At 40.9% G+C, this 26404-nt stretch overlaps 1 protein-coding gene across 1 annotated transcript in view; it reads right to left on the bottom strand.

Annotated features, from left to right (window-relative positions):
* Positions 1–26404, bottom strand: part of TTC27 (tetratricopeptide repeat domain 27) — a 141702-nt gene that overhangs the window by 53636 nt on the left and 61662 nt on the right. Inside the window, exons 11-12 of the mRNA XM_090281120.1 lie at positions 9203–9298; positions 5295–5417 (exon numbers count right to left, since the gene is read on the bottom strand). Coding sequence (XP_090137246.1) covers positions 5295–5417; positions 9203–9298 — 219 coding nt within the window. The remainder of the gene's footprint in view (positions 1–5294; positions 5418–9202; positions 9299–26404) is intronic.

The raw sequence follows: 26404 nt of genomic DNA, 5'->3' as shown, positions 1-26404 counted from the left end.
TGGGCAGGCTAAGAATGTAATGGCACACCAACAGATTTGCCACCTGACAATAGCTTTAGGTTTAAAAAAATGTGTGTGTGCTGATAACTCAAACAACTTGGGGCACATTTTCTAATTCCAGTCTTCTTCCCTGAAGCAGGAAGCAAAAACAGATTCTGGCCTTTGCTGTGGCAGAGGCTGGTTCTCAAAGACGGAGACTGAGCTCTGGGAAGGTGATCTACGTCCTCAGGGGATACGGATGACAGGACAGAGCTAAGAGAGCAGCACCATCTACTCTTACAGCTGCCAGGACAATCCTTCTAGCAGAAAGCAGGCTCAATTCTTGTTCAAGGAGCAGCAGCTGAAAGGTAAAAAGCACAAACCTCTTCATCCTGGCCCAGGCGGGCATTCCCAGCAAGGCTTCTTCTGTGGGGGTGCCCAGTCCTATGTGCTCCCTCCTAAGCCGACTGTTCACTGACTGCTTTTTACATTTATGTGTGTGACCACACCATGCTCTGGGGCTTGATTTTTCAAAGGCTACTAGCCAAGAGAAATATTCCAGGTCCAAGATAAAACAGAATAATTAAAAACAGGCCTAGTTATCCAATTAGCTGGTCATCTCCTATTTATATTACCAAGTTAGGGAGTATTTTCCGTTATTTGGCCTATTTTTCTCACTCATGTGAGCACACCAGGTTTTCACTTACAAATTGAATGTGTACTTTTTTAGGGCCTAACCACCATGATGGAAAGCCAGTGTGGGGAAAGAAGTGTGGGCTTTACAGAAATGGAAGGCCTGAGCTCAGATTCCAAACTCCGTGACTCACCAAGGCTAAAACAATTCATACTTTGCAAGTTGTTACAAATATTATATGACAATGGCAAAATAATTATATAACGAATATAGTACATAAGAGGTACACAGAAATTTCAGTATGCAATAATAGCATGCTTACAGTATTTTTAGGATCTACTGAGAAAAAAAAAATTCTATTCTTAATGAAACTTGTCCCATTTCTATTCCTGAAGTTAAAAGGTTTAAATAGGAGGGGAGAGATCTCATCATTTGCTTTTGGAAAGAGAATACACAGGTGGCAGAGACTGAACAGGTGTCTTCGCAACATGCAAAGTTCCTAAGGAGTCTCTGCTTGAAGATTTGCTTCACTGCAATAACTAATCAGTGAAATCTACTCGTCCTTCATTCGGCAAATACTTTTGAGTATTCACTATGTGCCAGGCCTGTGCTAGGTGTTGGGGAGACAGCTCTAAATAATACAGACACAAGTCTGGTTCTTGAACAGTTTACAGTTCAGTAGGTGAGACAAGCCAGCAAATGGGAAATTAGCATAGTATACTGGGTGTCACAGAAGAGCACAGAACACCACCAAATCTGGGAGGGAGGTACCAGGGAAAACTCACCACGCAAAGTAACCACCAAGGAGAAACCTGAAGAGGTAAGCAGGAGTTAGCTGGGGGACAAGTTCCGGACAGACAAGAGTATATACTAAGGTCCTGTGGTGAAGCAATGCCGCAAAACCCAGAAATTACAAGTGTAGTTTAGCCCTGTTGAAATTCTGGGCACAAGTGCAAAGAGGGGGCGAAGCAGAGATAGAAGAGTAGGGGGACCATGAGGTTAGCCCCGTACGCAGGAGTCAGATCATGAAGGGGTGTGTGTTAGTTGCCACTTAAAAGACTTCCATTCATGCAAAGTGCTCTGACTTAATCCTGGAGAGAAAGGGAAGTTACTGAAGAGTGTGGGAATGACATGATCAGATTTGTCTTTTAGGAAGATCACTCTGGCTAGAGTGTGGGAAAATAACTTGTGGGAAATCTTTTAAATCATATAAAGAAATGATCTTAGAAGAAGAAAAAAATAAAAACCCAAACCAACTGCTAAAAGAATCTCAGTTGCTAAAAATGTTAAAAACTCTTATTACAATTTAAAGAAAAATATTTTCAGAGTCCATGGCTACAAATGTAGCATATTGAAAGACAAGGCTACATAATCTCAGGTAAACCTTGTTTGTCAGAAACAAGAGAAAATAAGAGACTGTCCCAACACATCTCTCGCCATTCCCTCACCCCCACCACTCACAACCACCTTATGCCAGCCACGTCAGTCTTTGTCCTTTGTTTAGGGTCCAAATTTGTTCAACAAGCTAAGTTGTCCATATGCTTGGGCAAAGTGCTATAGTGTGCCAGATAACTTTTAAAAATTAAATGCTAACCAGATGAGAACCAGGTCTGACCCCAAGGTCAAGCAAAATTAATTTTTCCTATTTTGCCAGAGGTCATTAAATAATGAACATTTCCATGTCTAGCTCATAATTAGAGACTCTAAGACCCCACAACAGCAGGTACAAACATGAGCACCAGAACACAATGATCAGAATTAAGTACTTTTCAGAATTTGCCTTTTAAGAAGAAATTATGCCATTGAGCACTAAACTCAATGATTAAAATTTCACAAACTTCAAGTTAAGTCGAAATGTGGTGACAACTACTGGCACATGACCAAATACTGAAAGAATCTCAGCTGTTTTAGAAATAAAACATTTGCTTCCAACGTGAAGCAAAACTTTTTAGGGTCTATTGTTAAACCAATCTGCAAATACAGCATTAAGAAAAAGAGGTAGGGGAAGTCTTTTATGTAGCAAATAAAATGCTAATATCAATCTTTAAAGTCAAGATATTGAGAAATGTTTGGCTGCAACTAACACAAGACTTAAGATAAAGTAAATAACTAACTATACATTCTTAAAATTTAAAATACGTATATTTTCTAGAATAATCACAAACATGAAAATTCATCATTATTATAAGACATTTCTTACAAGGTAATGTGCAAATTTTAAAAAAAATAATGCCATAACTACTTTGGGGACATAATGAAATCTATGATCTGAAAAGGAATGGATGGGTTCACTATATTTTTTCTTCTGCAGTTAGAGAAAGTCTCTATTTTCCATACTTTTTAAAAATAATTCAATACATTTAATATTTCAAAATGAGCTTTGGGTATTGGTGATTTGCCAACTTTTGTTAATTATTTAAAAAAACCACCATATTTTTATATACAGTATTATTTATGTTTATTGACTAATGTAAAAGACTAGCACGTTGAAGAATGATGTAATGGGAACTATATCAGGCTGGCAGGGGGCTGGTCAAGATATTCATTCATCCATTCATTCCTTTGTTAAACAAACATCTGAGTACTACTTCAGTGCCAGACAATGAGCCCTGAAAAATTTCTAAGTCCCTGAAGAAACATAATACAACATTTCATCACATTTGAGACGCCATCAATTGTAAGACTAACTCTTAACTAATAAAGAAAAAATGCTTTCAATTAAATTATGACATAATGCCTTGAATGAATCGCATCAGCCTCCCACTGCGTTGATATTTTTCAATCTATTCAGATAAATTTGGCAATTTTTCCTGTCTTCGTTCGATATATTGCTTGGTAATTTATTTTTTAATTGTATTGTTGTTCAATTACAATACTGCTTGACATTTTACACGGCAGCCTTTATTTATATATCTCAGTATGAAACGTATTATTTTACTTTGAGATGTCTTCCTTTCTCGGTTCCCACAAAGCACTCAGTTGTTTTAAGAAAAAAAGTAAATGGAATTGTGATGATTTCTCCAATAACAAATGTTTATTTCCCTAATAGAAAATTTAATTTCTCTCTTTTTTGTCCTTTACTGTGTTCAATAACTTTGTGTCTCAATGCCAAATCAGAATGGAATCTTTCTGAAGGTAATTTAAGTGGCAACTGTATCCAGCCTATGTGGCACTGACCTCGTGCACGTAATGCAATCACAAGGATGGCATTTAACACGGCTACAATTAAGCTTGTACAAGCACAGGCAGCAACAACCTGGCCGGGCGGCCACCTGACTGACAGCAACTGGAAGGTGCCATCAAGTGTCAGATACGTCTCAAATTCAGAGATGTTAAAATGTGAAAAATGTCTTAGAATCACAGCAGTAATAGCAGCAAACACTCATGTAGCACCATGAGGGAAGCACCATTCTAGGTATTTTACGTACATTATAGCATGAAAACCTGTAAGGTCACAGATTATGTGCCTCTAGATGAGAAAACTGAGGCGTGGGGGAGGGGCAGGTAACTTGCCCAATATCACATGGCTGGCGTGTGATATTGGCTAGCGTTTGAATCAGGACAGCCTGGGCCTGGAGACTGTGCTTGTAACCACTTTGCCAAGCAACCTCTCAAATTAATGCTCAATAGCTGGCTCTGTGACCTGAGGCAAATCATTAGAGACTCCTTTCCTTATTTGGAAATACAGGGAACTAGGATGGATAATAATGGAGCTATTTCCCAGGATGAAAACACTAAAATTATATAATGTTCTACAGTAAAGTATAATTACCAAACTAGTTTTTCCTTAAGCCAATACAATTCAAAGACCTTGAGGGCCATCAGTGATGAATGAAAGACATGTCAGTTTTACTGCAAGTCTAAAATTGATGCACTTTAGAAGGTACTGATGAAACACACACACACGCACTTGTACCGCTATTTCTCTTTCTTATGGTAATGGTGAAGGGCTGACTGTAGATATAAATGACCCAATTTGTGGGTTTTATTGTTTGCATATTTGACAGAAATTTAGTCATTTAAAATTTTAAAGCAAAATTAACATTATTTCAATATGTCAGTTTTAACATATTGGCAATACGGAGCCCTTTACTCTTTTTAAAGTCCTGTTCATTTATGAGGGGAAACACAATACATTAATAGCAGATGCAGCTATTATAACATTTTCCTCCTTGACCCAATTTAAGATGGAGTTAAGTGAGTATTATCCACTTAACTCATCTGTCGCGGTGGTATCCTCACACCCTCTGGATTTTCTCCTACAGAACCAGCCGGCTGCTCTCCTTCCTTGATAACCTTCCTTCAGGCCCACACCCTCTGATCATCAAACACCCGGCGATGACTAAAATAATTCCTAATATTTCATTGTGAAGTTGTCCTACAGGAGGAGAGTCAGTAAAGAAAAGTGATCAAAATGTCAAGTGTCTTTAAAGCTTTCCTTACTCATTCTGAAACATCAGTTTTGGCCTGATTTTTTCTCTTTTATATATACATACCCATGCAGACACACAAAATGATCTGCTCCAAAGGACATCATTAAAAACAAAACATTAAAAAGATGTCGGGCGGGGGGAGCAGAAAAGTAGAAAAAAGTGAACTATTGGCAAAAGTAGGCTTTAAAGTGAGAAGGCGCTCGAAGACAGAAGGCTCTCACCAGGACAGAGAATTCCACATTACATACCTTCCCATGCTGCCCGGCTCTTTCATAACAAATGACGACATCTTCCCACATTTCTAGCTTCTCAAATATCTGAAGGGCTGAACTGGTACATCCCAACTCAAAGAGTAAACTTGCGAGTTGGCGCTAGAAAAATCAAGTTGAAATAATGAACATTTCTTCATGCAAAGGCAGATTCCTGTTTCGCTTGCATGTCTATCCAATCTGCTACTTTAAAGGTCTGCTTATTGTAATAAATGTGTAATTTATATAATTCAACCTCAACTAATTAGGAATTTGCAATGATTCAATACTTACCTTTACGGAATGGATTAAAATACTCTACAGAAACTGTTCAAAATACTCAATATGTCATTTTTCTCCAAGAACTCAGAAGAACTTAAAAACCAAATTTGGTATTTCTTTCTCACTTAGAGCTTCTATATATGACAATCTCTGATTTGTAAAGCTGAGAACCGGTACATCGATTTGTAAAACTCTAGTTAGAATGGCTATTATCAAAAAGATAAAAGATAACAAGTGTTGGAGAGGATGTGGAGAAGGGGATCCTTGTACACTGTTGGTGGAAATGTAAATTGGCACAGCCACTAAGGAAAATAGTATGAAGGTTTCTCAAAAAATTGAAAACAGAACAACCAGATGATCTACCAACTCAATTTCTGTGTACTTATCCAAAGGAAACAAAATCATTATCCCAAAGCGATATGTGCACCCCTATCTTCATTACAGCTTTATTTACAATAGCCAAGACATGAAAACAACATTAAGTGTCCACTGATGAATGGATAAAGAAAATGTGAGACATATACAATGGAATATTATTCGGCCACACAAAGGAAAGAAATCCTGCCATTTGTGACAACATGGATCAACCCTGAGGGCATGATGCTACATCAAACAGAGAAAGACAAATACTGTATGATCTCACTTACATGTGAAATCTAAAATGAATTGAACTCATAGTAACAGAGAACACACTGGTGGTTGTTGGAGGTAGGAAGTTGGGGACGCAGGAAACAGGTAAAGGTGGTCAAAAGGCACAAAATCCCAGTTATACAATAAGGAAGTTCTTGGGGTGTAATGTGCAGGATGGTGACTAGTTAACAATACTTACTGTACTGCGTATTTGAAAGTTGTTAAGAGAACAGAGCTTAAAAGTTCTCATCACAAGAAAGAAAAAGAGGTGATGGATGTCTACTAAACTTACTGTAGTAATCATTTTACCATATATAGCTGTATCAACTCATTGTGTTGTATACTTAAAACTACTGCAGTGTCGCCCTAGCCAGTAGGGGAGTCGGTTGGTTGCAGCAGCATCCAGTAACCAAAAGGCTGCAGGTTCGACCCTGATCTGGGCATGTATGATCCCTGGTTTGGGCGCATATGGTAGGCAACCAATTTATCTCTCTCCCTTCTCTCTTTCTCTCGAAAAGAAAAAAAGGAAAAAAAGCAATGAAAAAATGTCCTCAGGCGAGGATTAAAACAAAAAACCTAATACAATGTTATTTGTCATAATATCTCAAATTAAAAAGATAAAAGGAAATTGAATTCAAATAGGTCAAAAAAATATATCGATAAATAAATAATAAAACTCCAAGTAGTCGGTATAAATGACATGCAAATCTATTTTACTATCTCTTGTGCTCTTTATGAGGGCATTTCTGGCTCTTTTTCACTCACATCTACTCAGATTTATTTTAAGTACATTCTGAAAACGTAACTACCCGATTTCTTACCTCTTGACAGATAAACATGGACAAATAGTGGTAAGGTTAGTGAAGGTTAAATATATTCAAAAATAAAAGTATTGTGGATTTATAAGTGGTTCTTCCTATAGGAATGGAAAAAACATTAGAAAGGTCTAAAAAGTAGGTGAGGTTCTTGAGTAAGTTATAGTTTCATATTAGAACGTGTTGTCTTCTCTTAAACACACCTTGATTACTCTTTCAAAATTCAACATAAAGACTCAGGAAGCTAATGGATATGGAAGACCTAAGATTGACAAAATTTGAAAGTAAAATAAAATATACCTGAAAATTACAAGTTATCAAAATAAAGTATCAAGGAATTTGGCTATTTAAGGTATTTGACTGGACATTTCCAATAAATGAACATATGAGAGCTGGAGTAAATTTTAATCTCACGCAGTTCAGTAGTGAAAATATTTTATTTAATCATTAAAGTTATGGCATCTAAGCATACGGCTAGCAGCAGGGTAAAGACGAAGTCTCTTTTTACAATAAATTATGCTGTTACTTCTTGATCTTTAAAAATAATATATAAAGATATGATTACTTCCTATAATAAAGAAAAAAATGAGTAAATTTCTTCATGAAAGAGGATGTTTATATAACTTCCTAAAAATCCTAAAATCTACAGCTTCCTAAGCAGATAAAATAAACACTCACCCTAAATTCTATTTGAACAGTATTTAATTTTCCCAGTGCTTCTGTTCAGAAACAGATGAAAAGCTACACCCTCAACTGACACGTTCTGTCATAATAAGAGCTCAGAGTTTGACACCTTCATCTACCACAAACAACACAGTACAAAGCACTTCAAAAATTTCAAAAGTCATGGTCAACAACATGCCAAGAAGTTCCAGTTGTTAAACTTTCTCTATGAAGAAGCTTGTCATTTTAGATGATATAACAAAGCTTTTTAGGTGTCTACGTTTTATTGAGACTCCTTGAATAGGTAGTGTGAATTCAAATGTGTAATAAACCCCCTGTGCTTAAGAATATAAATGACTAAGGAATGGGGATTCTGAGTCACTGAATGGTGGGGTAGCATTTACAATTCTAAAGCTGGTTCAAATGACAACAGTTATTAAGTCATCTAGAAATGTCTGGCTGGTACCATCTGACTCTACCTAACAGCTCCAGGCCATGGCTTCCTCACCTGTCAAGTGGGGACATTTCACAAAATTGTGGCAGTAAGATTTTATGTGTGAGATGCAGAACAAAACGCATGCCTCACACTAGATGTGTGATAAAAGCTGGCTGGCATCAGTGGCTACAATGAAGAGGTAAGGAGAGGCAGAGATCTGGTTACGAACAGCTGTGTGAGCAGCATTGGGAAAGTGTACTGAAGAGCACTGCACCTCAACTTTCCCCACTGTAAAACTAAGAGATTGGAACAGGTGTCTAAATCGCCTTCAGTGTTAAAAATTTTACAAAATAGGGGAACCACACCTGTGACACAGGAGAGCTATGGGGCAGGGGGCCAGAATCTCACCCCCAACTTGAGGCATTAGGAGCTACAATAGGTAATCTCATGTCCTCAAAAAGAGGAAAGTAGTTATTAAGGGTATTTCACAGTAAAGACTATGAAATAAATGCTGTCTTTTATTTTCTGTAAGCAAATTGGTTAAAAGGTTCATTCTTTGGCAGAAAGTCCTCAAAGGGTTTCTAAATAGAAAAGTTATTTTGAGCCCTGGACAGGTGGCCCATTTGGTTGGAGCGCTGTCCCATACACAAAAGGTCTCGTTTGATCCCCGGTCGGGGAGAGTATAGGAGGCAACAGATCGATGTTTCTCTCTCACATCGATGTTTCATAGCCACCCCCTTCTAAAATCAATAAATATATCCTCAGGTGAGGAACGAATGAATAAATGAATGAATAAGTAAATAAATATTCAAGCTATTTTGAAAATGAAAACTTCTATGGTTCTCCTATTATTTAATTTCAAGGATTCTGTTTATCTAGTTTTAAATTCTTTAAAAAATGTTTTTAAAAGTCTAATATCACTTTAATCAAAATAGCTATTTGAAGTAATTGACCATCCCCAGATATTTTTATTCTTTTCACTGAAATATCTGAAAACAGGCATAAATTGAAAACAATTCTTTTCTAATGCATTTATCTTTCAAATGCAAAGTGTACTCAAAGACAAACAATAACGAAAATACCTGAATGGCCCAGTGAGGTGGCACTTGACAGCAATAGAAAATCTTCAGACGTTCCAGTACAGATGTCGTCTTGTCTTCATATTGGTCTGCAAGAGCCTTAAGAACACATCTCACCATCAGTATTTATATGTGTAACAACTTGATATAAACAAGATTCTTATTGTAAAAGTTATACAAACAGACACATACACAATAAAAAGCACAAGTCACTTTGATAAGGTGATGGGAAGTATAATTTGTTTCTTAAATTTCTTTTATAAAAACTAACATTAATCAACATTTACATAAACATGCATATTAAAAATTCATCAGAAAAATGTTTTTAAAACTAAGGTTTCCTATAATAGTTCTTTTAAAGAACTGTCCTTATTCATCAGTCTTTTTACTTTTTAAAGAAAAAGTGTTCTTTAGTGTACCTTTTTCACAACCTTAATGTCACTTTGACAATGGCACTTTCTAATATAAATCAGAGAAAAATTATATGAAGAACTGCATTTAGGGCTCTTTTCTCAGGAATGAGGTGAAAGTGGAAGGTGGACCTATATGATCGCAGAGAGTGAGCTTCCTTACTCTTCAGCAACAGGGCTATAGACTGAACACTCATTCATGCGAGACCATCCTCAGGGTACAGAGGGTCGCAGTCAGCCGCCCTCACTGAGGAGCCCCTCGGCTGGACTGAAATACCTACAATGGTTGGTACTGGATAACCGACCTCCCGGAAGCCACATCAGAAAGCGGACCCGTAAGTCCAAGGTGGCTGTCTCTGAGAAAAGGCACCATGGCCAACTGCAAGGTCAAAGGCTGACACTATGCAGTGGTCTAGTGATCAGCCATCGCATATTCAGCACCAAAGTGAATGCAGACACACTCTGAAGTTCCAAAACAAATACATGAACAGCAGCCCTAGTATCATGTTCATCTTCACCTGTTTCTTCATTGGTCATTCAGTTTATAGCAAGTATATATATATATATATATATATATATATTTTTTTTTTAGATATACGCTTAGACCTTCTCTCAACTGTGCCCGTTTATGCATGACACAGTACTCGAATTTTCTTTTTTGCCAGGTGACTAGTTTTCACAGCCCTGTCTTATGAGGATTAGATGGAAACAATGCGGCAAGGTTAATCTTCTGGTGCTAATATACACACTATGGTTAAGTAGAAAAGCATCCTTGTTTTTGAGGATGGTGCAGCACCATGTTGGCAACTTAGTTTCCAATACTTCAAGATAGAGAGCTGTACTGTACTTGCAACTTTTCTGTAAGTTTAAAATTGTTTCAAGTTTTTACAAAATTAATTTTTAAAATTGAAAATCTAAAAAAAAGGAAGAAGTAGTTGTAGTAGCAAGCAGCAAGTCCAAGCTTCCTCAGAAGAACTAAAAAAGGATTCTAACATATCCCAGCAAAAGCACAAGACAAGGAGACCAGTTTCTGAGTGGGGAAACTGCTCCTCTCTGTTACACCAGGTGGGAAATAAATTTGTTAGCTTAAGAGGGTCCTGCAGAATGAGAAGATGCTCATTACATCACTTGTTTGACAATCCAAGATGTTATTCAATCAAGTCAGTCAGAACAAATTGAGACATAACCACACTCCTAAACCATCTCGGTCAGAATATTTTTAAAGCTTTCTGGCCTTACTTCAGAGAAACTTAATAGCAAAAAGGTTGCATGCTTCTGCCCAAAGCCCTTTAGCTGTAGGAAGGAGAAAACAGAAGAAAAATGTCTGGCTGAATACATGTGGTTACAATACATAAATAAAAGGTTCACTGAATTACTTCACCAAAATGGGCGCAAATTTTTCTTTTTATCAATTTTTTCCTTCACTAGAAGAAAAAAAAGAGCTAATGCTTATTTAATAATAATAATAAAGCCGAAAGTAACATCACAACACTTACTTTTATGAAGTCCTAATTACATTTATTTTATTTTCAAACAAAACTCATGTTTGCTGTAGTTACTGTATCTAGCTAAAACATTTAAGCACTCAGCAAATATTTACTGATCTATTAATAAGCAGATTTGTTATGCATTTCAGACACTCTTAGATACTTCTAGATGATCTCAGAGTAAGTGTCTCTGATACTCTCAGATACCCTCCAAAGGCGGAGACCACAGGACAGACAGAGCAGAGAACCAAAACTTATTTGAACCAGAGCCCATGAGTAAGGCCCTGTGCAAGTACAGTCATGCTTCATAAGAATCTGATTAGGACACATGCATGATAAAGATTAAAAACAGAATTCTAACCTACTTTCACTCCTGCACAAAATATACTGCTTTGCACTTTAATATGATTACCACCAAAATAAGATTCACCTACCAGCAAAACTAAGAACATTCATTCAATTAATATATGAAAATGGGTGATGCTGAACTGTTATTTGCCTACTTCCCCTACTGGAGTCAAAGTACCTTTTTTTATTTACTAATGTACTATAAATCAGGGACATACTTACAGTAAATCTCTGGAGATTTTTCAGAGTAAAACTCTTTCTTCCAACTCATTCTTAAATAATTCCACTATATTCAGACTAACAAGAATTCCATACAGGTATGGTAAGTAATCCATTATACACATAAACTGGAGTCTTTGCAGGAAAAGCAGTCCTGGCGAGTGAAGTGAGCTGGCTTCTGTTCTAGGTTTATCCCCAGCAAGCAAGTTGTTAAACCGCAATGGCGCTCATCTATGAAATGATTTCCTAAGTGATCTCTGCAATTCCAACGTGCTATGAGTCAAGGGCTTTAGCAAAAGAGTATTTTGTTTTATGTCAAGCATTTATGGAGGTTAGTTTGAGGCATCCTTAGCTGAACACAAGTATCATGTGCATTCCTTAGCAGCAAACCTAGTACCCAAATAGTCTAGAAAATAATGGTAGGGGGGTGAGTGCTAGGAGAATGGGACTGATTGAAACTGAAGCCTCAGTGACTATTGAGTATATTTATGTTCTATTAATAAGCAGATTTGTTATGCATTTCAGACACTCTTAGATACTTCTAGATGATCTCAGAGTAAGTGTCTCTGATACTCTCAGATACCCTCCAAAGGCGGAGACCACAGGACAGACAGAGCAGAGAACCAAAACTTATTTGAACCATAAACACGGGCATAAACAATGTGCTCAGTGAGAAACTGACACTTGGCAAGCTTTCACTACACCCAGAAATTTAGGTAAATGGCCTCTAAACCAATGTCCCATCCTTTCACTTGGCATTTCCTCTTTCTAGTTTCTAAATGTCATGAAATTCACACCTGAGAGTCATGGACACTTGGTCATAGTTAAAGCTGGAGGTGGTCCTTATGGAAAGATGAAAATATCAAAGAGAGAGAGAAAGAGGCAAATACAGTAGTCCCTCTCTGTATCGCGGTTCGCTTATCACGGCCTCACTGTAACGTGGGATTTTTAAAAATATTATATTTAGTTATTTATCGCGGATTTTTCGCTATATCGTGGGATTTTGCGGTACTGTACAGTAAATACTAAAATAAATGTAAGGTTCCTACTTCACAGATTTTCACCTATCGCGGGAGGTCTAGAACGCAATACCCGCGATAAATGAGAGATCATTGTATACCCGAAACAATCATGAAGAATTGAAAGCAAGACAGTGCCCTCTAAGAGGGTGACAAGACTCTGGATAAATGGGAACGGTGATGAGTAGAGAGTGGGGAATAGTCTAGGACTCAGTCCAGATGTGAGGGGTGAGCCACAGAACAAAAAAGTCAGGAATAACTACCAGGGCCCACCAAAGACAACTTCATGGTGCATACACCACTGTGATATGAGACTGTCTTCAAGTTGTTTTCTCCCCACACCTTGTCTCAAAACATGTACCCTTTGACTGTCCCTTGAGGAAAAGCTCCTCATGCACGTAGATACCCTGGCCGTGTGCAGTAACATCACTCAAACCCTCTAGGAGCCCCAGTACCACAGGTCAGAGGATATCTCTGTTAAACAGGGAAAAAAATAAACCCCCAGAAAGCAATGATGTGTCCTCTCTTTTTAATGCTCTGTTTCCAGTAGAGAAAGAACTTCCTCCAAAACTAGAGATCAAGGCTACATTTTAAAATTAGCTCACAGAGAATGATTTAGTAGAGAAAGACAATTTTGAACAAGGTCTGGTATGATTTAGACTTTATGTGCTCATATCTAAAAGTATGGCACACATATCTTCAAAAGAACAGAGCTAGTCCCTCAGGACCTACCCTTTTACTGAAGGCTATTCATTCATGCTAGCGTGATAGCAAAGTCTTTATCAGCTTTCTGAAGAGCCAAGTAGAAATTAGCTGGTAATCTAAAAGGTATGACTGACCTTACGCCAAATCACCTAGTAGTGTCGTACAATCTGTGTGTGTGTGTGTGTGTGTGTGAGAAGGTGGGATTTATTATAAAAATATGTACTTAATCAAATATATCCAACAATTGGACTGAACAGCTTTTCTGACAGGAGTCTGCAGTCATTGAGACTGCAGTGATTTACAAATAGGGTGGTCAAGCTAATTGCCAGCTCAAACTCCCTAGCCCAAGAGAATTCCATATAGTAACAAGGGAATGAGAATTAAAACCTATCAGCACACTCACTAAGTATCAACACCACCATGAAACCTACTGTTCACCTAGTAGTACCTCATGTATAGGAAACTGCAGCTGAGAGAAATAAAAATGACTTGCCCAAAGTCATAGGCTATGAAACAGCTGAGCTGGTCTGATTCCAAAGATCAAGTTGACCGCTTCATAAAAACTTTACCACATAGCTAAGTGAACTTACCAAATCTGTGAAAATAAAATGGGAACTTTTTAATGGAAAAATACTGAGAACTCCACTTAACTGGTTTTTTTCTGCATCTGTAACACTGGAGCCAGGGCATGGCCTGGCGAAGATTTTCCATTACTCCTTCCTGTTCCAGACACAGAAAAGGCTTTAGTGTGTCGGCTGGCGGGAACTGGGTCTACAGTGGGGGCTGGGAGGATACAGGCATCTTTTTTATGATTCCAGAGCAAGGAGATGATCACCAAGAGGCAGTCCTTGGCACAGCACAGACAGCTGTGTGGGAGTATTCCCTTCAGTTAAACCTCGGTTCAGGGCCTCTTTAAACTTTTATAAATTGTTGAGGGATTCCAAAGAGCTTCTGTTTATGTGGAATATAACCTGGCAATATTTTTCATATTAGAAAATAAAAATGATAAAAATTTAAATATTTATTAATCCATTTTACTGGGTTGGCCAAAAAGTCCATTTGGTTTTTTCCGTAAGAAATAATTTTGTCAGATTGTATTGTGACAACAGTCATATCAGCCTGCATTTTTTAAAAAAGTTAACAAAATTGGAGAATTTTTGTGTAACCATTTTAATATTGAAGATGGAAGGAAATGAACATCTTCCATATATTATGCTTTATTATTTAAATAAAGGTTAAAAAAATTGTGCAGTTATAGAGAAGGTAATATGACGGATCAAACATGTCAAAAATGGTTTGTAAAGTTTCATGTCGGAGATTTCTCACTGGACAATGCTCCACAGTCAGATATACCAGTAGAAGTTGGCAGCAATCAAAAAGAGACATTAATTGAGAACAATCAATGTTGTATTGTGTGGGAGATAGCCAACATACTCAAAATAGCCAAATTAATAAAATTATGGGTGAAAATAAAATGTGTCTTTTATTTTATGGAAAAAACTAAATGGACTCTTTGGTCAACCCAATAAAATATAATAATCTTACACTGACATAAATAACATGCTTTTATGGAAAATACCTTTGTACATGAAAAATACTTAAAATACATGAAAAAGTTTATTCTTGTTTTATTATTTATTAATTATTGTATTATTTGCCATACGAACAACTGTAAACCTACTTTTGCCCCACCCTGTATATAATTCTTAAAAGTCTTGAAAAGATTGGCAATTTCTTACATTTTGCAAATCTGTTTATTGCCTGGCTTCATAGGTGACAATGGATTCTCATATCTGCTTCTACAATCAATCTGTTACCAAATGATATTTTGGTAGTTTATGAGGAAAATTTAGCCTCATACAGATATGTAGTTGGAAAGGGAGGAGCATGTTAATAGCTTTTTCAGTTAATTGTGGATATTATTCTTTGATAGTACATCAAAATTCAACATGTTGCGGCTTCATGTTGTGGCTTCTAGAGTTATCTGCAATATGGAATTTGAAATCCTATCAATGAACTTTTCTCTGTTACATTAAATATTGTTACAATAAAATTCACTGGTCTAAACAAAAAAGTACTCATTGAGCTGTCTTGAACTTTGAATGGATCTTGTACTCATGCTTAATTTTTTTTTTACATCATGAATTAGTCATTTGGAAAATGCACAGATCTTTCAAATGTTGACATATTTCATATATTATTTTAAAATTATATGCATTAATATCATCAGAAAACTTCCAGTACTGGGAAGCTGTCAAGTTCACAGTTGCAGATACAAGTTTTCAAAACCTTTCTTTTTTTTCTTGAAAGCTTAAAATTTTATCATTGGTAACAAATACTGTCAATTATTTTCCTTGAAGTTATAAGCTCACTTCATACATTTTCAAGACAATTTCCAGGAGCCTTTCAGGTAAAAATAATGTTCTGTGGGAAGAGCATCTAGCCTACTTCCACTTTTTCTTGATCCAACCACTGCACCTTAGCATACTGCACAAGTACTTCCCATTCCATTTTTTTCAAGAGACGCCTCTCTGATCCCCACGCACCCAGTGGGGCAGGTGAGCCATGGCAAGACGGCACCTAATTGGCTGGGGGCTGCCCAGCTTGAGGCGGGCGGTAGCTGTCCAGTGAGGTGCGATGACCTCTCCCACCGTCAGAGGAGACCCCTGGCGCTCGTTTCCTTCGCCAATCGGATGAGCTTATAACCGGTAACTGTCTCCTCCCGTGTTAAGTCGACATCTTGCGATGACGCTGGAGTGTCCTCTCCAGTGAAGCTACAAAGCCTGGGCAGGGTGATATGGAGGGCCAGCTGTTGCCCATGCAGCAGACCCCCCCTCTCTTCGCAGCTGAAGGATCCAAGGGGAAAGACAGAGTCAATACAGCTTGGCTTCAGGTGCGCCGCAGGAGTTGCCGGTGTTGACTACAACGTCAAACCGCCTTAGGGACTCCGGCTCCGGATTTTCTGTCGGGGTTTACTCCCTTAGCCTTTCCCCTGAGGAGGTATGCCGCAAGGCAGCGGAGGTTTTTTGGAATCAGAGTTTTCCTTCTCTGATGTGCCCTGACTGGAAGATCGAACCAGCGACACTTAGCTCGCAGGCCGACGCTCAATCCACTGAGCCAAACCAGCCAGGGGTAAAAAGTGGACCACAAAACACTCGCACCAGGCAATTCCAAGCAAACAACAAGAAAGAAGCCTCCAGCTCTTCGCCTCGCTAGTTGGAACATCAGGACCATGTGTCCCGGACTTACTGCAGACCTTCCGTGGATCAATGGTGCCAGGAAAACCGCCGTCATCGACAGGGAACTGGCACGACTAAACATCGACATTGCGGCTCTACAGGAGACCCGGTTGGCCGACAACGGAACTATCAGAGAAACCAACTACACCTTCTACTGGCAAGGGAAGTCTCCGGACCAACCAAGACAGCACGGTGTTGGGTTCGCTGTGAAGAACACGCTTGTTAACTCCATAGAGCCACCCACAGGAGGCACAGAGAGATTACTTACCCTCCGATTGTCAACAACTTTCGGCCCAGTCAGCATTCTTAGTGTGTATGCCCCAACCCTCTGCGCCACCACTAAAGAGAAAGAACAGTTCTACCATGCACTGGACGAAGCGTTATCCAAGATCCCCAGAAGTAACGCTCTTTATCTCCTTGGAGACTTCAACGCAAGAGTAGGAGCCGACCACATGGCCTGGCCCACCTGCCTCGGAAACTTTGGGAGAGGAAAGATCAATGAGAATGGTCAGCGACTGCTTGAGCTTTCGTGTCATCATGGCCTGTGCGTGACAAACACATTCTTCAAGTGCAAAGAGATCCACCAGGTGTCGTGGAGGCACCCCTGCTCCCGCCACTGGCACCAGCTTGACCTCGTCGTCATCACCAGAAGAACGGATATTGGCAGCACCCTCCTCACCCGCAGCTACCACAGTGCAGACTGCGACACGGACCATGCCCTCGTGGTAAGCAAGGTGCGCATAATGCCGAAGAGGTTGCACCACTACAAGATGAAGGGTCGCCCACGCATCAACACCAGTTGTGCCAGCAACCCAGTTAAGACCCAGCAATTCATCAACAGGATGGAAGATGGCGGCAGATGACATTATCGAATCCAATTGGCCACGTCTCCGCGACGCCATATACAACTCCGCCATTATTGCTTACGGGAAGAAAGAGCGGAAGAACGCTGACTGGTACGAGGCTCACTGGGAAGAAATGGAACCCGTGATCGAGGCTAAGAGGAAGGCCCTACTGGCTTACAAGGCCACGCCCACTCCCAGTACACTTCAAGCTCTACGGGCTGCCAGGAACAAAGTCCAGAAGACCGCCCGCCACTGTGCCAACACCTATTGGCTAAACCTGTGCAGAAGCATCCAGGAAGCCGCCGATATAGGCAACGCACGAGGAATGTATGAGGGTATCAAGAAGGCAACAGGCCCAATCCCCTCCAAGATCGCCCCCCTTAAGTCCAAGACAGGTGAGGTCATCACTGACCAGGAACAGCAAATGCGGCGGTGGACCGAGCACTACCTCGAGCTGTACGCGACGAGGAACACCGTAACAGACACTGCTCTTAACGCCATCCCAGACCTACCAGTCATGGAGGAGCTAGACACCCCACCTACTGCGGCAGAGCTCGGCAAAGCCATCGACCGCCTCGCTTGCGGGAAAGCACCAGGAAGCGACGGAATCCCTCCAGAAATCCTAAAGAGCGGGAAACCAGTCCTGCTACAGCCGCTCCACCATCTACTCTGTCTCTGCTGGAAGGAGGGTTACATCCCCCAGGATATGAGAGACGCCAACATTATCACCATGTACAAGAACAAAGGAGACCGCAGCGACTGCAACAACTACCGGGGCATCTCTCTCCTCAGCGTCGTCGGCAAAGTATTCGCCCGGGTCGCTCTTGCCCGCCTGCAGACCCTTGCTTCCCGCGTCTACCCAGAGTCCCAGTGTGGCTTCAGAGCTGGCCGATCAACAGTGGACATGATCTTCTCCCTACGCCAGCTGCAGGAGAAGTGTCACGAGCAGCATAAACCACTCTACCTCGCCTTTATCGACCTCACGAAGGCGTTTGATCTGGTCAGTCGAAGCGGACTCTTCAGCTTGCTACGGAAGATTGGCTGTCCACCACATCTGCTTGCTGTGGTCATGTCCTTTCACGACAACATGCACAGCACGGTGTCCTACAACGGCGCAACCTCTGAGGCCTTCCCAGTCAGCAGCGGAGTAAAGCAGGGCTGCGTCCTCGCGCCTACGCTGTTCGGAATCTTCTTCTCCATGCTCCTCCAATACGCCTTTAAGGACTGCAGCGAGGGTGTCTTCATTCACACCAGATCCGATGGCAAGCTCTACAACCTGGCCCGTCTACGAGCCAAGACCAAAGTCAAAGAGGTGCTCATCCGTGAGATGCTCTTCGCCGACGACGCAGCCTTGACATCACACTCTGAAGAGGGACTCCAGCAGCTAGTCACTTGCCTTTCCCACGCATGCAAGGAGTTCGGACTAGCCATCAGCCTGACGAAGACGAACGTTATGGCTCAAGGCACGGGGACTCCCCCATGCATTACCATCGACGGATACACCCTGGAGGTTGTCAACGACTTCACTTACCTCGGGTCCACCATCTCGAGCTCTCTGTCAGTTGACTTGGAGGTCAACCGGAGAATCGCCAGGGCAGCCACAGTTATGGCCAAACTGAACCGGCGAGTGTGGAACAATTCCAGCCTCACTGAGAAAACCAGACTGCACATCTACCAAGCCTGCGTACTCAGCACTCTCCTCTATGGCAGCGAGACGTGGATCACCTATGCAAGGCACGAAAGGAAACTCAACAGCTTCCACATGAGGTGCCTGCGACGCGTCCTGCATGTCGCCTGGCAGGATAAGGTTCCCAACACCGAGGTGCTGAAGCGAGCCAACATGAGCAGTTTGCATGCAGTTCTTAGTGAGAGACGCCTCAGGTGGCTCGGCCATATCAAAAGAATGGATGCAGGCCGTATCCCCAAAGACCTCCTCTACGGCGAGCTAGCAGAAGGCCAGAGGATGACAGGGCGCCCAAAACTGCGGTTCAAAGACATATGCAAAAAGGATATGACACAAAGCTCCATCAATCTCAACACATGGGAAGTTCAAGCAGACGACCGCCTAGCCTGGAGGCTCGCGGTCAGGCAAGGTACGTCACGCGCGGAGGCTGCGCGCAACGAGGAGGCGGTCCAGAAAAGATCGAGGCGGAAGCAGCGTCAACAGCAGCAACAACAGCCATCTGCCTTCACCTGTAACAAGTGCGGCAGGGATTGTTACTCCCGAGTTGGACTGCACAACCATTCTCGGCGGTGCAGATAGACTCTCAAGAAGCTACGCCATCGTCTCTCGAGACGGACGGCTGCCGATGACGATGACTTCCCATTCCATCACAGAATATTGAAAAGGCACAATGTCAAGCATAAAGATTTAAAATAATATGTGCTGCTTTATCAAAGGCATTTCTAAATAAAAATGTCTTATAAAAAACAAAACAAAACACTACTGTTAAAAAAGAGACAACAGGCCCCAAATGGAGTCACTTAGCTTAGCCCACGTCACCAAACTGAGGCGTATACCTCACCTAACTGTAGTTTCAGCCTCTCCCCAGAATGGAATCTTAACTGGTCAATCTGGAATTTCCTGGTCAGCAGTAGTAAGGTAATCTGCCTAAGAGACACCCCGCCCCTTTCCCAAAGAAAGGGGACCCTGTCTGAAATAATCCACTATTTGCTAGAAACCTCCTCCCTGCCCCAACACACACACCCACTTCCTATAAAAACCTTCAAAGTTTACAGCTCCTCAGAGCTCCTCTCTTTGCCAGATGGGATGCTGCTCAATTCATGAGTGGTTGAATAAAGCCAATTTCATCATTAAATTTAGTCAGCTGACTTTTGTTCAACACTACAAATGCAATGACTGCTAGCTGGGTTCGGTGCCCCTCCCTTGATTTGCGTGAAGGGGCCACTGCTTCTGCGGATTAGATATCAACACAGGGAAGGGTAAATAATATCTCAGTATTGTTACAAAGGTAGTTTTAACCAGAGGACACTCTGAAATGGCCTGGGGACCCCTAAGGTTCCACAAGTCACCCTTTGAGAACTGCTGCCTCAGGGTCACGAGATGTAGTCTCCCATGCCTTCCCTACACCCCACCAGCACCAGCGCTCTCCCCAAAACCTCTCTGGGACCTTGCTTAGTGTTTATGGAAACACTCAGGAGTTCTTTTTTATTACCTTGCCTTAAAGGATTAGGAAATGAGAACACAAGTCACCCTGTTTACAAACTGCGAAGAATAATAAATATTTACTCATAAAACCTACTGATGTTTTAAATGCCTAGCACTTCATTATTCTTCTAAAAGAAAAACTGAAGTAGTTAAGTCTAGTAATAATTACACCCTACTTTCCTGAGTAGGTCTCAGTCATTTGCAAAGTACCTGTTCTTCAGCGTTGGGGTTCTGCAGCCCTCAGTAACGCTCACCTCTAAGGTTCCTCTGGCACTCAGTCCCCTGTTACAGCACAGCGCTGGCTTCAGACCTCGCTAAATGCCCTTTTAGCCTCTGTTCTCTATGTACTTGGGTATGAGACAGAAGAACATCTGGAGCTACTGAAGATTAACAGCACACCTCTGCCTAAGGCAGTCTTTCCCCAAATCGTCCATAATCACCACCACCTCCTGGACCCTAAATCTCAGGGAGCTAGGCTGAAGAGCCCTATTTGAACAAGCAATTTGGAAGTGGTTCACAGTTTCAGGCAAGTTTGGGAAGTGTTGCATAAAGCTTTTAAGGTGTACACAGGGTACAACCAATGTGTCAGTTCAAGCAACATAATCTGACTGTCAGAAGAACTTGAGTGTGTCCCTGCCTGGAATTTGACTGAAGTTATCGCTTAGTGCCGTTGGGAGTGTGCTTTAAGTGGGTGTACTTTATCCATCCCATCGGTAAATTCCTTGGCTATTTTCTATTTTTTTCTGTAACTTTCTAGGGTTTTTTAATTTTTCACTATCAATAATAATGTTTATTTTGTGTTGTATATCACTTGTCCCACTCTTTTACCCCATTTATCTATGAACTAATGGAATTTTTACTAATCTATTGTCATGAAGCTCAGATCCTGGATTCAGCCTATCAGCACCCCTCTGGGCACCCCCCTCTCTTGGCTTTAGCAGCAGCCAATTTCACCAGCATTGGCACGTTCTTTCCCCACAGTACCTCATCCCGATATCACGTGCACTCCAACTCCTTCCCTGTTCTCCTGAACCAGGGGCCTGGAGAGGCTGAGTTCTGCAACCCACGCCTTTCTCAAAAAAGCTTCTGTTCACTTCTTCCTGCCTCTGCTCACCTGATCCCTTCTCTCCAGATAATGCCTTATATAGGTGAAGTCTTATACTGATACCTTTTCTCTTTTCTCAGCCAGTTTTCATAGGTTCCTCAGAACAATAGAGTGTGATGAATGAAGGCATGGATTTCAAAATCCAAGGGAGACCAGGTTTGAATCCCAGCCCAGCTATAAGACCGTGGGTAAGTCACTTGAGTTTTCTGTCCTTCAGTTTCTTCATCAGTAAAAACATAGATAGTGCCTACTTACTAGAAGTACTTAGCTCCTGGCATATGGCTGTTCAGAAAACGGTAGTTAACTATACACAGTTCTGAATAAACAGTAGTAATTATAATTACTCCAACAAATAAGAACCTAGCTACAGTCACATGAGTAAACCCTAGTAAACTTGTCAATAACTTTCAAATGCTACATATGGTTATTAATGCAGGTGACCTACAGAACCAGGGTAGAGGACACGTTTTCATATCTCAGATATTTGAAAAGTTCACATAACTCAGCATACTAAACAGGAAGCATTGTAATTATCCCAATGTTTTTAGATTTTTTTTTCAGGTGGTAATGATTGCTTTTAGTGAGGTATGAAGAATGGGACAGTTTTATTTTTTTGCACCTAAATTTCCCTTCCTATAAAGTGAGGATAATGACAGTCGACATTTACTGAGGGTTTACTCTGTGCCAGGCACTAGTCCAGGTGTTTCACTAATATTAAGTCATTTAATGCTTCAGCATGTGTATGAGGCAGGCACGGCTGCTCTCTCCAACCTACAGCTAAGAGAAGTGAAGCACAGAGGTGGACCACAGCACGTGATCTCTCCTCTTCTTGCATCGAGAGGTCTGTGGACAACCAAATCAGGTGCTTTTCCAACAACAGAGATTCTGATACTGAAGCAGACAGGGAAAAGCAGAGATATGAGAATGAGGGCAAAAAAGTACAGAAATACCTGATGATCCGTTTGAGCCTCTGAATCCAGCTATCTTGAGACTGGAATCCCCTCAGACTTCTCAGTTATAACAGTCAATAAATTTCTTTTATTATAGCCTGTGTGAATTGGGTTTCTTTCCCTTACAAAAAAAGATTCCTTACTGAGACCTACTTTTACATTTGACATAAGTAGAAATATAAAGAAACTGGAAAAGCTCTGAACTTCAATCTGTCGATTACAAGCTCATTATATTTAGAAAGATATTTAAAATAAGTTTCTTAATATGCTTTATTGATTCTACTATTACAGTTGTCCCAATTTTTCCCCCTTTGACCCTGTCGACCTGGTGCCCCCATTTCCTTCAGCAATCCCCACCTCTGTTCATGTTCATGGGTCATGCATATAAGTTCTTTGGCTTCAAAGTTCCTATACCATTCTTAATATCCCCCTGTCTATTTTGTACCTACCAATTTACGCTTCTTAATCCCTGCACCCTTTCCCCCATTCTTCCCCTTCCCCTCCCAGATGATAACCCTCTAAGTGATCTCCATATCTCTGATTCTATTCCTGTTCTGGTTATTTGCTTTTTTAGATTCAGTTGTGAATTTGTTGCCATTTTAATGTCCATAGTTTTGATCTTCTTTTCATTAAATAAGTCCCTTTAACATTTCATATAATAATGGCTTAGTGATGATGAACTCCTTTAGCTTTACCTTGTGTGTGAAGCACTTCATCTGCCCTTCCATTCTAAATGATAGCTTTGCTGGATAGAGTAATCTTGGTTGTAGGTCCTCGCTTTTCATCACTTTGAATACTTCTTGACAGTCCCTTCTAATTTTTTCTGTAGATGTGTGAGGAGGTAAAGCGTGTTACCTATGTATCCATCTTGCCAAAATCTACTTCTTTGCATAGGCCTCTTACACATTATATCTAAAATAAGTTTAAAAATCAAAAGCCACGCCCAGTCATTAGGCAAACCAGAATAGTCAACATCAGCCTAAATCACTAGCTCATGAACTCTACTCCACCAGCTGGTCCCTCTTCTGTGGCTCCATCATAGCAGCAGTATATTCTCCATTCACACATATAGTTACACGTCAAGGTCAATACCAAGCCTGCCAAGTATAATGTATGTGAATGTACTTTTATGAAGAAGTCACGTGAAAATATAATAGAGCACATGCATATTTTGAAGCATTAAGACATGGACGAGAAGTATTTTATGGGGAACAAAGGACCAGTTTATCATAGAGAGGAAAAGCTTTGTTTTCTGATATGTTAAGAAATATGAGGTCTGTCCAGAAGGTATCCAGCCATGTAATATGAAAAATAGAGACATTTATTGAAGAGGATACAAGAAACTTTTTACATAGGACAACGACGCCTCAGTCCCCTTCTGAGGAGGCACCTTGGGGCCTCGCACAGTTCTCCTAGTCACCATCAGCTGCCCCATCATATTTCCCTGAATCTCACTGACAGTCTGAAATCTCTTCCCTTTCAAGGATGAGTTTAGTTTTGGGAAAAGCCAGAAGTTGCAGGGCACCAAAACTGGGCTGTAGGGGGGCTGGGTCACCTAGGTGATTTGAGGTTTTGCTCCAAACCTCTGCACGAGACATGATGCAAAGTGACATGTTGTCGTGATGAAGCTGCCAATCACCACTTGCCCATAGCTGTGGTCTTCTGAATCATTGAAATAGTTTCCGTGGAGGAATATTCAAACTCAATGCAAAACTGGATGCAGATTCACCCCTCTACTCACTCATTTTTAATGTGACAGCCACACAGTACACATGCTCACTCAACAGCATCACTACCCCCACTGATTATTAGTAGTGAAGCCATCACTGTTCACGCATGTGCACTCCAGTCCTCTCTTTTTGGCTTCCAGGTTATATCCATGTCGCACACACCGTTCTTGTTATATTAACAATGGCTGGACTTTTTCCAGAAAGGCCTCATACAATCTCCTATCGCCTCTTCAAATGACCTCAAAGGGTAATGACTTATGCATGTAATTCATCATTTTGGGGGAAACCCAGTAGAAAAAAACTAACATTCCTTTATCTCTTTTCCTTCCACTTGAAAAAAAAAAACCCAACCAAACTGTGAATTACTTTACCCTCTGAAATATCTACATCCGCTTCAGTGTGATCACAGTGACTATGCCGTTTCTGTTAGCTTTGGCACCTGGGCTGAAGATTTAGACTGGAATGCTATCAAAAGAGGTTGGTTTCCACAGTTCTCAGGTTACTAAAGTGCCAGATGAAAATATAAACTTTAATTGAGCGAACTCAATTAGCCCTGCAAGTAAGTATAGTTCAAAACTGATTTTTTTTCCAAATTCTCCATTCAGCAAACATCCACTGAGTGCATATTCTGAGAATTCAAAAATAAGTAAGATATAGAAATTGACCCCTCAAGAAGCTCACGTTATAGCTGTGAAGACAGAAAAGTTTCGAAATAAAGTATAATTCCATACAGGAAAGTTTCCAAATAAACTATAATTCCATAAACACTACAATACAGCTATGAAACAGTTGAGAAGTAAATTAAAAACACAAAGAGTCAACTGATTTTTCAACAAAAGGACCAACCAGTCAGTGGTAAGAAGAAAAGGTAAAGCAATTACCATAGTCTAAGGGAGAAATGATGAAGATCCAAAAGTAGCAAAATCCACATATTAGCTATAGGATAAAACTGAACTGCAGAGAGCCTTTGCTCATAAAACACAGAAAGAAGCTGGGACAGGTCAGGAGCCTAGGTCTGCTGAGGTTAACTTCCCCTCATGATCAGTATTTGGCTGGGACTATCCCTCGCTCCTGTGAGAACACCAAGGGGCCTTCTGGGGTGACATCCTCTACAGCTGGGCATCTTCCTGGGAAACCGTGGGGTACTGGGGGGGCCTTCCCTGCATCTGAGAACACACTGTGTTACCCCAGCTCAGTATGACTGAATATTGCGTCCTATGGTGCTGTCCATTAGCTTCTTTCTTGCAGTCATAGCCTCATCCCTTTGAGATAACCAGACACGGACACAATTATTCTGACGTTAAGATGCTGCTCAGAACTCCCTGCCCCAAACTACTAGACTCCAGCCAAGGCTTCTCTGCACTATATGCAGAAGTGAATTCTGATGTGGTGCCTTGACCTGAGGTCTGGCCTTGGCCTAAGGGCAAAAAAGGAGCGCTGCTTTAATACAACTGATGTAAAGCTAATGTAAGTTTTGCAAATTATCAATCTCAGTACTTGTCACATGGACAATCAGATCATTTTTCTGACCCTGCCATCCTATCCTTTAAATACTTAAACCTTTTTCTTCATGAATAGGTGCCTCTCCTAACCACCCTTTGCCTTTTTTAATCTTTCCCACTCTCCCTGAGTTCAATGACCCATGAAAAACTCACAAATTGTTTAGTTCGCAGCTCTGTGTGTAGCTCACCTGTTGGGTTGTCCCTCTGGTAAGGGTGACCCTGCCTGTATTCCAGGCTATGACGCTGTTTCTCACTACCACTGGCTGATGCTTTCAAACGCCCAGTGAGAGGGGGTCCTCATCATCGGGGTCTCTCTCCCTGGCTCCCGGCTCCTCACTTGAGATCTTGGTCCCTGGTACCAGCTCCTAAACACCAACTCTGTCCCCTAGGCTCAAACGCACTGCCTGCGTGAGGCCTGTCTCAGACCTTACATGTCTTGCCAGACTGGAAGAAATGAGAAAATGAAGCAATAGGAGG

Source organism: Furipterus horrens, unplaced genomic scaffold (genome assembly GCF_987537825.1).
Source record: "Furipterus horrens unplaced genomic scaffold, mFurHor1.1.pri manual_scaffold_6, whole genome shotgun sequence".
Taxonomy (NCBI): Eukaryota; Metazoa; Chordata; class Mammalia; order Chiroptera; family Furipteridae; genus Furipterus; species Furipterus horrens.
Note: the sequence above shows the minus strand (reverse complement) of the source record. Positions and strands in the feature narration are given on the sequence as shown.